We start from the raw sequence: 13,894 nt of genomic DNA, 5'->3' as shown, positions 1-13,894 counted from the left end.
CAAGCGCGCAAAGACACCGTGAAGAAAAGCCATGACAGGAAAACAAAGAGTCTCCCTGAACTGGACGTAGGACAGTCCATATTATTTGAATATTTGGAAGGAAGAGATTGGAAATTTGGTGAAGTCTCCAACATACTAGGCCCAAGCACCTATGAAGTCAAAAGACCTGATGGAAGCACATATCGACGAAATAGAGTTCACCTTAGACCTACTAAGGTAAACCTCAAGACTCGAGACACTTCTCCATCTCATGTCTGTCACTCTTTCAACCAAACAGCATCAAAAGAACAGACGACGCCTACCAAATCTTTACCTGGTGAAGTGGCAAACAACAGTGACAACAATGCAAGCAACCCCCAAAGTGCTCAGCCCAACAGCCTTGCAGTAAATACACCACGACGATCCATAAATCCTCCTGTTCGTTTTAATGACTATATAATTAAGTAGTTGACACTAGCTGGTTTCTAATTGGTCATGACTTTGTTATAGGCCCTAAGGGCTCGTCAAAATACGGCACAACTTGTAAAAATTCTCAGCGATACCATAGCTAGTAGTCCCCTCTTTATTCATTGATTCGTTATTAAAAAAAAAACATCCCCACAGACAAACGTGAGTTCACAATGAGAATAATATTCTATGCTACTATTCAATACTACTATACAGCTAAAATAGACTTAGACAAAATTAAATAGGCATCTATTGATAAAGCATCGCTTGAAGCTCTCGGTTCCCACACGTGGCAAGATAAAATCATGGCCCCCGCTCCTTAAGAAAGTGATCTTTATAGAGGAAGAGGGTCATAAAGAAGATGAGCTGCATCGGTTATGATGTTGTTCCATAACTGCCTGTCTCTTGAAACGATGTAGCTGGTCATTGGGGTGTACTTGGAGGTAATCCATATCACAAAGGGCGCCTACAAAACTTATAAATCTGTGCAATGCATTTACCCTGGTGGGCACAGGCCAATACTTCTAATGCATATGAAAATAATGACATTATGAGGCTATCAAATAGCACAGTCAACTCCAATACGGAGTATCCAAAGTACTTGCAGACACTCAAGATGTAAAGTCTAGAATTGGCCTTGCCAAGCATATGCTTAAATTGAGTGTCCCAATTACATGGGTTTTCATGAAATGTTACTCCTAATAATTTGAGCTCCTTCTTCCTAACTATCCCGCCAATATCACCTGGAGGAGTTTTCCTGGTCTTCCCCTTTACTACCATTTCAAAGGTCTTCTTGAAATTGAACGTCATCTTGTTGTCGTCTGCCCAGCGTTTGATGCTACAAACTTCTTTATGTGATGGGTCACTCTGTCCTGGGCTTGACTTAATAGGTACACTAACTGTGATGTCATCAGCATATTTAATCAGTAGTGAACTTGGACTTACAGGCTTGATGTCATTCCCCATGACATCAACTAACTATGGCGATACCACACAACAAAACGTCTCCACATTTTGTTCCTGGGTAACCGAGCTCGATATGCATTTGTCGTACTCGATTTTCATCATCCTACTCGATAAGCAATATTAACCCACTGTCACGAATAACAATGCAATGACATTTATTTCCTTTTAGAAGCTTTATGAACCTTTGCAGGTTCTCAACACAGCTTTATTAACAAATTTCAAACCATGAAAAACGTGACAATCACTTACCTTTGGCCAGATGTTGCTTATCACTGGAATTCACGAAGCTGCAGTTAACTGCTTTCTGACCGGAAAATTGGCCCATGGAGTCAAAACGAGTTGGTTATCATTCCAGTTGACCCAACACTTCACGATTGTGCCGCTCAACTGAGACACTGGCACTAGAGAGAATTCAAGCCATCGGTAGTGAGTACAACGTTAACATTTTCGCCACCGGAATACAGCATCAGCTCTTCTGCAAAGTAAATCAAATTATTTAAATAAATGGATTTAATAGATAACTGAATATATAAATGTGTTTCGTATAGAATAATCAGGGTTTGGTTTTCCGGTCATCAACTTTGGCAGGATTCCCTTATCATGCATTCTGCCTTGCATGTCAGTTGACTTTCTTATCCTCCACAATTATTTCGGAATGTATGACATTCCCCTTGGCTAACAACGGAGATGAGAGAGATTTGTTGACGTATGTCTCCCTCTCTTGAATTTTACCATGAAAAGTGAATGGGAAAGTTTGTGCTAAAGCTCTTAACATTCGATTCAGCAGTATACTATGTCTGAGTATACTGCTTGAAATAGTCAGTAGAAGAAAACAAAACTACAAAAGAAAAACGAAACAATTCCATTTACCGTGGAAAATAATAATAAACAGATTTTCCTGAAATTTTAGGAGAGAGTTTTTTTTTGAAACTTTGACAAGAATAATTTATTCCTCGATCTTTGGAGTGAAAAGTGACAGATTTATCCAGGCGTGAAATTTAGACGCACCAAAATAACAAGTCTTGGTGCTGTTCCAATCTGCATCACAAAACAGCAAGTCGAGACCAATCGACCTTGATTTTTTGGAGCTGTTTCAGCTTCTCTACTCAAGACGACGTGCGTTGCTTCTTGGTGAAAGTGCCCTTTACCTGTAGCAAGTCTTTTAAGAGTAACAATAGACCCCATGCTTGTAAAAACTACTGTAGTTGCTGTAGGGGCGCTCATTATCGCAGGAACATTTATCGAATGTTTGGACCATAGCACACAGAAGACAGCAGGGTGCCTTCGAGCCTGCGGCTTGCACAACCAGAAAACTTTGACAAAGCGAGATCAGGTTAGTTATCTCTTTCTCTTCTATTTATAAAGAAATTTTCATGTTGTGGTGCAACTCCGCCGTTGGCTGAGAACGTATATAGCAGTTTCAAAGTAATCAACTATAATCGCGAAATCCGTTTGAATGTTCGAGGTAGAGTTGCGGCTGCCGAAAATTTCTAATATTCGTATATAAACAAAATAATTGATCAAGTAAATTGTGAGCAATTGATATTCGACAACAATTCCCGCTGATGATACCAAACTATCCAGGACTATTGCGTTGGAGAATTGAACTTCAGAAATTCACCGTAGACGATGTCGTACTGGAGGCCTTTGTTTAATTCAAAATGCGGTAAGGAAAATATTTCATAAATGTCACTAATTTTCGATTTACCTGCAAGACGCGGTGATATAAACAGAAATTGAGAGAATAATTCCCTCTGCAAAACTAGCTAAAAAAAAAAGATTAATTAAAGGTGGTTTGCTTGATTATACATATTATAGGTCAATGAAGTTAATGCTGCATTAGGTGATTACTGCTATATTGCACGATCACGTCGCCCTGCGTTTTTTATTATGCTTCTCCTAAATTATTGTGCCGTATGAAAGACCTTTGTTGTCGCTTTGTTGTCGCTTTGTTTCTTGAAGTACAATTTTCGTTACGTGATTGCTTTATTTTAAAAATATATTTCCGCTGACAGGGCATATAATTATATCTGTTCATACTGATTTTCAAAGTACAGAGCTACATTCAAGTAGCATTCAAGCAATATGTTTTCGTTGGACGCGAAATCAAGATGTGGACCGTGATGAATTTATCTTATCTCCCGCTCTTTTGAAGTTTCTTTGGAGTTGGACTAAAATCTTTAATACCTCAGAAATGGTTCTTGGGTTAATGATTGCAAATTAGCGACAACGTCTTATTCGTGTTCCTTCGTGCATTTCTAGTTCTCTTCGGCCTTTGTTTTACTGACCGCAGAGTATGTTTATCGCAGACTGTTTAGTTTCAAATTTGCCCTGGAGACAATTATGAGCCTATTGTGAAATCTGACTAAACCTGAAATTACAGCAAGGTTAACTGAAGGAATTGCGAAACGAAGTGTGTCCCGAAATATATATTTTAATGAAGTTAGAACCACTGAAATACGTTCAGTTTCGGGGTCTCCAGGCTGTCTTGGAATCATGACAAGATTTACAAAATTAGCGATTAATTACGTTATAGGAAGCAAACCGGATTTTTAAGAACTAACTGTTTGTTTGTACTGACAAGAGTAAAAACGAAAGGAGAGTAAATTAACGTACGACCACAAAATATTCTCGAACAATTAATTTTTTTGTCCTTTCCAGTGACATTAGCTTGAAAAATATTCTTAACCTGTAGAAATTGTTGGGGCAGGCTAAATTTACGACTGATTTTGAAAAATTTTCTTTCTTTCGCTTTTCATGATCATCATATTAGAATTGACATTAACACTGACATTGAAAAAAATTAAGTAAAAAAAAAAAAAAAAAACCAAGAAAAAAGAAACGTGTGCCAGGCGATAAACAGGAAATCATTTGATCTACCGAAATCAATATAATGCAGTCATCAATTCAACGATACATCAGGTTTGGACCACAGACAGAAATAATTCCGGTTCAAGCCAATTTTTGCAGGTTGGGCACGGCCCGCATAAAGGAAAATATGCTGTGAATTTCGATCCTAAGCGCTCTTTGCGAAGGTCACGCGATCTAAGGTTAAAGAACGCATGCGTGTGGGATATGCTTTAGTTTGTCATCGTGTTATCTGTTTTCTTTTTTTTCTTTTGCGTTAATTGTATTTTTTGGCCTTTTGTTGTCAGTTCATTGAAACAGAATGTTTTTCGCCTCAAGCTGCCACGAGTAAGACTAATTACGGTTTTATTATAATAACAAATAGAAAGAATTTAAACAACGCTTGATACTTGACAAGTAAACAATTGTCTTCAACAACATGCAAATAATTTCTTTCTTCATTCGATTCTTTTATGTAAAAGTCAAGGTTAGCCTTAAAAAAGCAGTTATTTTTTATCCTATCTTTACCAAATACGCATTAAAACCTCGAGTTTGATGATATCCTACCTCGAAAATTTTGATTGGAAAAGTAAGACTAATTTTGATTTGTGAGGATTGGGATTTTCGGTTTTGAGGTTTTTGTGCCAAAAAAACTTCTGTTTTTTGGTTTTGATATTCATTACGGTTTTTTAGCATTTGGTTGTCAGTTTTCGTTCAAAATACTGATGGATTTTCGGATTTGGTGTCTGAGTTGGTTTTCGGTTTTTCCTGTTTGGGTTTCCATTTCTCTTCGATCTGAGGGGCAATCATGCGCCTCCACCGATCTCAAATAGCCGCGAAACCTCTGTATGCTCCATTTGACACCTCTGTATCGGTTCGGTTTGAGTTTTGATGACTGACGATTTTGCATGCGGCTTTCGGTTTTGATCGAATTTTTGTGGTGGTCTTGCGGTTTTGGATGATTCTTTCTACAGCTTCGCGGTTTTTGATAAATTCCAATGCCACCCTCATTTATCCCTTAATTTGTTATGGGCTTCGTACGTGTTTCAATAGAATGGACGAACCACAAGATTTAAGACTTCAACGAGTCATCAATCAGAAATAAACTTATGCCCCTTTCACACCAACGAAACAAGGTTTAACTCAACTGCTTAATTAGAGTTCGCAATAGAAAACGGAAAAACGATTTTACACAGGGTTGAGGTGATCATTAATTTTTATTTTGATTTATGCCAGATACAAAGTTGACCAATATCAATAAAGAGAAGTTATAGGAACCCAATTTCAAACCGCTGGGTTGGGCAAAACAGCTTTAAAACATGTTTTAGCTTCGTTTGAAAAAGTTATAGAAGGAAACTTTTTGACGTTGCCTCCGTTCGGTCTATTCTTCAGTTTTTTCCTGAAGCGGTCGCAAACATGTAGGAATTGTACCACGTCTCTTTTTACGCATGACAGTTTCTTGGTTAATCGTTCACTGACCACGCTATACTTTTTCTAAGAAATTCAGGAAGAGACACACGTGCTGCCAGTAGTCAGACGATGTTTATGACACAAAATGGGGATAAAGATCACAGTCAACATACAAAAATGCAACAAGGATTGTTTAATTTTTTTTGGCTGGAAACGAGGAGCCATGCAAAAATCTTCCAGTTCTCCTCGAAAGTGTAACTTGTAGCGTTTTCAATCAACATGTTACCTATGAGATATTCGGTAACGATCTCGTCAGCCAAGCAGATCAGAGTTTCTGCAGAGTTCTATCGATTAAAATAATGATTTTTCTTGTTCATCATTATAGTCGACACATCTGTCGACAAAAATAGGCAGACTCTCGAGATTTAAACCTGATAACGTCATAATGCAACCACTCAAAGTTTTTCGTGTTGTTTTAAAAAATTGTGGCAGACGAATTGTGCTGATGTGTCATAATCATCTTAATTACAATTTTAAAAACTTTGACGTGGGTGTAATCCTTTAAATAGAAATATATTTATCTTTATGGTTTTTATTTTTTTCAGGCTAGGCTATCTCCCTCCTGCAATCAGTGTCTAAGAAGGAGGAGAGGTATCTGGTACTTACTAAGTTGAAAAAATAATGTAATAATACAATGTTTTCGTCTGTCACATGCGACTACTTTTGAAACCCAGAAATAAAGCTATCATAAAGAAATACGAGATTGTTATTTCAAAAAAAGAATTGCTTTCCTACCTTTGGTTAAGACATCAAGGGAATGGTGATTACCACGAGAATGAACAGTAACGACGGGAGATATATACCAAAATGACATTGATGATTGAAAATGAAAAGCATCCAAGATTGGATTAAAAGAGATAAGAAAGCTGTCATTCAGTTGTCTGTCTTCTAACATCATTTACAACTTGTTCTCATACTTATAAAGTTATAACTGAAGCAAGTAGTCTAAATGTTCCTGTGGTTTTCCTTCGAAAGAAGAAAAAACTTTTTTATTCAAAAGGAAAGGCCTTTTTGTATTAAAATTCGTTTTATTTCTGTTTTTTCAGAAAAACGCCGACGGCGTTCTCTTGGTGGTAAGTCTGTCTGATATCCGCCTTCTGCTTTGTCGCACAACGAGCATCGTTATGAAGTGAGAACTTGAACAGTTTGAAAAAATTCCAAAAAAAATTTAAAATTCCGCTCAGTTAGGAAAATATCCCTAAGTTTTCTTCAAGCTAAGGTTAAGGATAAACTCAGTTTTATTTTAAGCTAAAAACGACAACCGGCATTAGCTATGAATTCTGTAACGAGCTTTTCAGAAAATGAAATCCAGCGTAATTCTAATTTCGATTAACTTGGCTCAGGAAGGAAGGGATATTTCTTCATGGCAGGCTGTGTAAGCTAGTTGTGGGAGGAGCGGCAAAGCCCGCGAGAACTGAGCGGGCTAGTGAAGCAAGCACGCAAAGTGTCTGAGGGGTTTGGCACTAGGATGTTTTCTTGGTGGATCGCTCTTTCTCAGTACACCAATGAGGCGGTTGTTTTTTGTACTCAAGGTTATCTTTTATTTTAGATTGTCCTAGGGGGGCGGATGAGAGTTCACCTGCACCTGAAAAACAGCTTGCATCCAATGTGACCGTAAAATGGGGACAGTATTATAACACAGATAACTGGTATGCGGACGTATCTTGGAGTCCAATTGATGGTGTGTAACTGGTTGCTGTCTGTCCTTTATTATACCAAACAACACATACAGCAAAAACGAGGGAAAAACTAACAGAAACAAACAGACAAACAGAAAAGCAAAAAACTATTATGAGTCCAGGCTCCTGAACGCGAAAATCCATTTATTAAAGCGAGGCCGTGTAACTTCGTATGCGGTTTTTATCAATCTAATTAGTGTACCATAAAATTGCTCAAATTGCGGGGTGTTTGCCAGTAAATATTTACACCAAGTTAGCTATTGATTGGCAATGGCTAAGTGGTGTTTTGATTTCTGGTGTTAGCGTAAGACGTTTCTCAAAGCTATTTCAATTTCTTGGAGTGAAATGTATAATAACGTGTAAAAAAAATGTGATATTCGATGACCGGTAAAGAAATGATATGGAAACTACCAATATGATGTACTCCAGCATAGTAAATTGATAGTTGCACGTCTGCAATTTATTACGAGGAAAAAATTAATGGTTTGCTTGAAATTACACTTGCGCTTAGCCACTGAGACTCTTTAACCCGAAACAGCTTTGATCTATAAGTGATATATTTATCTCACAATTTCGCTTTAAACTTGCTGAAAACTTTGGCAGTCGGAACAACTCTCCTGCTTGTCCTTAAAATGATATTTTCTCTAATACTTTACTTTAAATTCATAGACTCAAGTGGCGTTTTAAAAGGCTATTCGGTTCGTTACTCGTTTGACAGTGAAGTACTTTGTGCTAAGGTGCCAAAGGTAAGAAAAGGGGTCTCACTACCAGCTCTTTTCATAAGATGTTTATAAGTGGTCTGGTCGAATGGTATTATGTAAATAGGTACGATTTGTGGCTATTCCTGTAAAGACTGAATGGAGAGAATCTGCATGAGAAGCCTAAGATTCATATCCGTAATTAAACGGATGTATGTAAAACATTAGTCACCTTCCAGGATTTTAGTAACCAACGAGTAAAATAATCGTTCGAAAACTGCCTTTAAATGGGGTGAAAATGGATTGCGGACGCTGCCTTTTTAAAACTATTCAATAACCTGAATGCGAAAGCAATACCACAGTTCGTTGCCCGCCAGCAAGCCTGCACAATATGCCTGTGACATAAGCATTTCTTCGCCTGCGGGAAAGGTTGAAGCTTTGATCAAGTAAACCAGCGAGAGGTCTGGCAACTCATTATCAGTGTTACAACTCTAGCAACTTAAGGTCTCAAACCTGCTCGCGGCCGGCGAGAAAACGCCCGTGCCGAAGTACTAGTAGTGACAGCCTGCTCGCAATTCGCAAAAACTCTTGAAATGCATAGACAAGAAATTGAAAAAAAAGAAGGGGGGAGGGACAGGACTCTTTTACGTCAAAGGTAAACAGCCAGACCAATAAGAAAGATTTAAAACATCGGTGTGCGACTTTTTAGCTTACAGACACTTTTTTCAACAATTAGGTTACTTTTAAATTTTACGATACAATCACCGCCCTGATCTCAAAAGTTCTAGGTAGCTGTTCTTGGTGATTAAAATTATGTGGTTCCTGTGGCATACCTCTCCTTTCAACTCCCTCGATCTGATTGGTAATTCTCCTTTTTAGCTGTGAAGCATATTCATGGACTTTTGTCGTACCTTTCTCCTTTTATCATGTTTTTAGAACCAAACGTCTCTCAGACTAAATTTGTCTCGTTATGGCTATAGTCAGGAGGAGCCTATTCACTTACTGGTGAGTTCAAGGAGCGAAATGCAGATCTCCTGGTGTTTTAATCTCTTTTTGTTTCAGTGTCGTTTTTTGCTCTTACGTTTCCAAACGCACTGATATATCACTTCACTGACTTAATATTCGGATCCATTTATCCCTTCTTGCACGCCTGCCGATGTGCTTTTATATATACATGCATACACTCACTATTCCATTTAATTTTTCATTTATCGATTTATTTGTTTATCTTTTCGTTCGTTCGTTGGTCCGTTATATTCGTTGACTCCCCCATTCGTTATTCATTCATTCATTCATTCAAATTCCCTCATTTTTTTGTTTTTGTTTTTTTGTTTTTAAGGTTCTAAGCTACCCAACTAATAAGAACGGTATCGGGATGATAAAATTCTGTAACGATAGAGGTAGGTTCTATCACGTTCAAATATAATAATGAAGAATGATGAGTAAATAGAGGATCTCAGTGAGGTGATGGACTTATTCATAACGGCTGATGATGATTAAAATTTTGGCTATTCTACGGCTTACAGCGAACCAAAAATGAAACAAAATGACACCCTGTACAAGGAAACATTTATACGATGAATTGTTTATACGACTACCTGTCAAAACCAGGACATTTTTACGCCTAACGGATAATAATTACCGTACTGAGACCACCTAAATGAAGTATAAAATACGGTAATTTTTAAGCTCCATAATAATCTCTTTCATCGAGCGTGGGACAAAAGAAAAAAAACAGATCTCCACGAGGACTTCAGACTTTTGGATTGAGTCAGCATTTTACGATAAAAGTTAAGAAGATTTGAACCTCCTAACAATTTAAAGCAAGAGGTGGAGGGGGATGTCGTGCCCATTACAGTATTTCTGCTTTTTTCAGTTGAATAAAGCCATTTTTTACCATATTAACCACGATAAATAGTAGAGTAGAATATGTTTAGGATTACACACTCGGCCTCGAGAAGATACTCTCAGCGTCCACCTAATCTTGAGATCCATCTTAAATCACATTTCAACTTTATTGTCAGCATCTCCACCACCATCCTCCTCTCCACCACCATCCTCCTCTCCACCACCATCGCAAACCATAACACCAGTATCAACGAAATCATCGCCAGCCGCAAAAGTATCAACAGACGGAAAAGAATCAACCGCCGAAAATGAATCAACAGCAAGGAAAATAACAAACGGTGAGGCGCTGATCTTTTACAGTCAAACTAAGTGAAGCGTACCCCTCAAGATTACATTAATGAATTTATTATTTTGATATTGAACCCGCCAGCCGTTTCAAGAATGCAATAATGAATTAATTATTTGATTGTTGAACCCGCTAGCTGTTTCACGAATGCAATAATGGATTGATTATTTGAATATTGAACCCGATAGCCGTATCCGTTTTGAAAAGGCGCGGATCATTGTTCAAATTAGAAGTCCATCTCTGAAGTCCAATAAGATTGTTCTATTTGACGAGGAATCCTGAAAATGAACAAACTGCACTGTAAATACACTGCGAAAACAGTCGATCGCAAATATTAACGAAATAAAAGTCTTGCGACGGCTTCGCCCGTAAACTATTTTTTCGACTCTATGAATACACACAAGAATTTCTACAAGTTCGTCCAGATGTAAATAGGCGAAAAAAGCTCTCGATAACATTCCATTTACAACATTTACAAGAAGTTCTACACAACACTCGAACTTACCTTTCCCCCCATGTCTGACGCCATGTTAAAATAGTTCCGATCCATCATCACGTGTTCGCATAATCCAATCAGAAATGGACTTCTGATTTGAACAATGATCCACGCCTTTTCAAAAGGAATACGGCTATCGGGTTCAATATTCAAATAATCAATCCATTATTGCATTCTTGAAACGGTTAGCGGGTTCCATGTTCAAATATTCAATTCGTTATTGCGCTCCTGAAACGATTAGCCGGTTCAATATTCAAATAATCAAATCATTAATGTAATCCTGAGGGGTACGCTTCACTTAGTTTGACTGTAAAAGCAAGATTATGGTTAGTTTGGCTTGCCTGTTACATATCTTCGAACTTTTTCCACACACGAGCACTGGAACTTTGGTAGGACAGAGTCTGGCCTTTGTGTTGTTTAAAATCACTAACTTCCTGACGGACTATCTATTCATTACCGCCTGAGGAAGGGGGGGGGGGGCGGTAGGGAGGTGTAAAGGATTTTGGGGGAGAATCACATGGTTCCCAGGGGGGAATGTCGTCGCCAACAGAATATAAAGAGAGACTAAAGAAGTTGACTGCTAATTAACTGTCAACGAGAAGGGTCAAAAGAATACTACACAACCTTATAGGATATCAGGTAAATTTTAAAGCGACAACCAAAATCTTCAGAGCCCGCTAAGCGATAAATAATGACTGACCCCCAAGCAAATTATTCAGGCGTCGATTGGGTGGTGAGTATATGCAAGGGTTCAGGGGAATATTCTGTGAATGATTGAGAAGATATTCATGGGGTTGTGCCCACTTTTCATCATCCCTTCCCTGGACCAAATTTAGGAAAGATATAATCACATTGGGTTTCCAAAAATTTCTCAAAAACACTTTGAGGCAGTCTCTTTTTTTTTTTAATTTGTTAATCCTGTTATGAACTGTTGTTGAACTTGCTGTGGCAACAGAAATTGCTCATTTTTACCCAGGTTCTGACATAACCATGAAATATGTGTCCAGTTCCGTTGGTGCCATAGCTGGTGTCTTGGCAGTTGTATTGGCTGTTGTTTGCCATAGAAGATACATCAGAATCTGTGTACAACGCTGTAAATCCGAATATGGCCGTCCATCTGGTGGTTTGTATTTGTCTTTCAATAAAGAAGTACAAATAATATTTCTTAGAGGGGCGAACGACTCAGTTGATCGTCTTTGCCCACCTGCAAGTTTAAATTTGCATTCACGGCTCAGTTGGATAAAATATGTCCATAATCATTTATTTTACTACTTCATTCAAATTTTTCCTTAAAAGTAGACTTAAACTTTTTATATTTTCTTGAAATCTCCCTGGAGCGTCTGACAATAATTCCTTTCATTATTTTCAGATCCTGGGCCTGAAAATCGTGACGTATTCATAATTTTTAATGGTGGTGATGTTGAATGGGTGGACGAAAAGATCCTACCTCTCATCGAAGAACAGCTTGGGTTAAGTTGCCGAATCCATTACAGAGACTTCAAACCTGGTGGTATTATTTATGATATGATGTCGGATAGCGTTTACGAAAGTTACAAAAATGTTGTAGTTTATTCAAGGAACTTTTTGAACAGTCATTTTTGCAAATTTGAACTGAATCAAGCAAAACACAGGCTTCTCAGAAATAAGGACGACAGTTTGGTCATTATAAGAAAAGATGACGTAGATTTAGGATCGCTGCCTAAAGATTTGCGGACAAGAAGTGTGATCGACTATGGCAGTGATCGTGAAAGACCCCACTGGGAAAGAAAACTCTGTAAGTTTCTCAAGACGCCTGACAAAAACAGGCATGAAAGCACAAGAAGCAATGATACTGTGGTATCCGCGTTGGACGTCGACCCAGTCATAGACGTTTTCTTATAACAGTTCCAAACATGGAGGACAGACGACTTGTGTTACTTACACAAAATAGAGCATCGACCTACCTTCACGAATAATAGTAACATTTACTTCCTTTAGGAAGCTTTTCGAACCTTTGAAGGTTCTTGACGCAGTTTTTTTATGGCAGATTTTAAACCATGGAACCTGACAATCGCTTCGGATTTCCGGCTATGACCTATTATCTTGTGATCGGACAATGGTACATGGTGTCAAAACGGGCTGATTATCGTGTCCACTTGACTCAAAAATTCAAGGCACTGCCACAAAGCTGAAATACTGGCACGACAGAAAACTCATGCGGTCAATACACAGTACGACTTTTTTTAACACCAGCATTCAGCAGCAGATTTTATGTTCTAGTAACGAAGTCCTTCAACAAACCAAACCAATTTATTGAAATCAGTGGATTCAAATACGTTAAGCTAAGGTGCTAAGTGCGGATAAGAACTCTGAACAGTTCTTTCGGTATCACACAACTGAAACACGATCCTGCATAGTTAAAATAGTCACAGTGCTGATAAGGGATAGCTGTTTTAGTATCATGACTCGAACATTTATTTGCAATCCTCTGTGTGTCAAATTTGTAGACGATTCCACATAAGTATTTATCGTTGGTGCCCGCTTATTATCTCATTTTATTTCCCGTTGTAAGGTTGAAAACAAAATATTAACTTCTGAATTGGTCAGTGCGTAAGTGGATACACATGGTAACCATTGACGTTTAAGAGCGTGTCCACGAGGAAACCGGGCAGGGAGCGATAAACCTCAAATCACCGATTTGACTCAAACTTGGCACAAATGTTAAGTATCATGAGTTAACAAATGCGTGAAAATAAAAGGTCAGAATATTTAATTCCCTGGGAGATATATGGTCCCCCTGGGAAAACCCCCATTTCCTGCATTTTTTTGCATAGTTAATTAGCTAATTATGTTCTGCAAATTCAATCAACTGGGTTGTATTTTATATCTAATTTTCTAGAAAATTTAATTGTTTCAACTTTTTCATCTCATTTCTTCACTTACCTCTCCCTTAAGTAAAGACGACTTTATCTCATTTTGACAAGTCCAAAAATAAGGGTATTCTATGGCCCAATATCTTCGATGAGCAACCACTTCTGATCATTATTCCTATATGGGCAGTGAAAGCCATCACTGGACTTTCAAAATTAGTAATAAAATTTATGGGGAATTTATTTCA

General features: G+C 38.0%; 2 protein-coding genes across 2 annotated transcripts; one reads left to right on the top strand and one right to left on the bottom strand.

Annotated features, from left to right (window-relative positions):
* Positions 1–454: 454 nt before the first annotated feature.
* Positions 455–1,895, bottom strand: LOC111343883 (uncharacterized). Its single transcript, XM_088735816.1, has 2 exons — positions 1,663–1,895; positions 455–1,346 (listed from the first exon to the last, which is right to left on the bottom strand). Exons 1-2 carry the CDS (start codon positions 1,736–1,738, stop codon positions 901–903), a joined length of 522 nt encoding a protein of 173 aa, XP_088591942.1. The 5' UTR covers positions 1,739–1,895; the 3' UTR covers positions 455–900.
* Positions 1,896–2,420: 525 nt separating this feature from the next.
* Positions 2,421–13,894, top strand: LOC111343877 (uncharacterized). Its single transcript, XM_022951072.2, has 10 exons — positions 2,421–2,746; positions 6,276–6,321; positions 6,777–6,803; positions 7,280–7,411; positions 8,079–8,155; positions 9,044–9,112; positions 9,447–9,507; positions 10,132–10,293; positions 11,774–11,920; positions 12,167–13,894. Exons 1-10 carry the CDS (start codon positions 2,597–2,599, stop codon positions 12,676–12,678), a joined length of 1,383 nt encoding a protein of 460 aa, XP_022806807.2. The 5' UTR covers positions 2,421–2,596; the 3' UTR covers positions 12,679–13,894.

Source organism: Stylophora pistillata, chromosome 10, assembly GCF_964205215.1.
Source record: "Stylophora pistillata chromosome 10, jaStyPist1.2, whole genome shotgun sequence".
In the NCBI taxonomy this organism is placed as follows: Eukaryota; Metazoa; Cnidaria; class Anthozoa; order Scleractinia; family Pocilloporidae; genus Stylophora; species Stylophora pistillata.
The sequence above is the reverse complement of the archived record's forward strand: the minus strand, read 5'-3'. Positions and strand labels throughout refer to the sequence as shown.

Coding starts and splice junctions, on each gene's coding strand:
- LOC111343883 (XM_088735816.1), bottom strand. CDS start 1,738: ATGGGCCAATTTTCCGGTCAGAAAGCAGTTAACTGCAGCTTCGTGAAT. Junction 1,347..1,662: donor TAAGCAACATCTGGCCAAAG/GTAAGTGATTGT, acceptor ATGACATCACAG/TTAGTGTACCTATTAAGTCA.
- LOC111343877 (XM_022951072.2), top strand. CDS start 2,597: ATGCTTGTAAAAACTACTGTAGTTGCTGTAGGGGCGCTCATTATCGCA. Junction 2,747..6,275: donor CTTTGACAAAGCGAGATCAG/GTTAGTTATCTC, acceptor TATTTTTTTCAG/GCTAGGCTATCTCCCTCCTG. Junction 9,113..9,446: donor AGGAGCCTATTCACTTACTG/GTGAGTTCAAGG, acceptor TTTGTTTTTAAG/GTTCTAAGCTACCCAACTAA.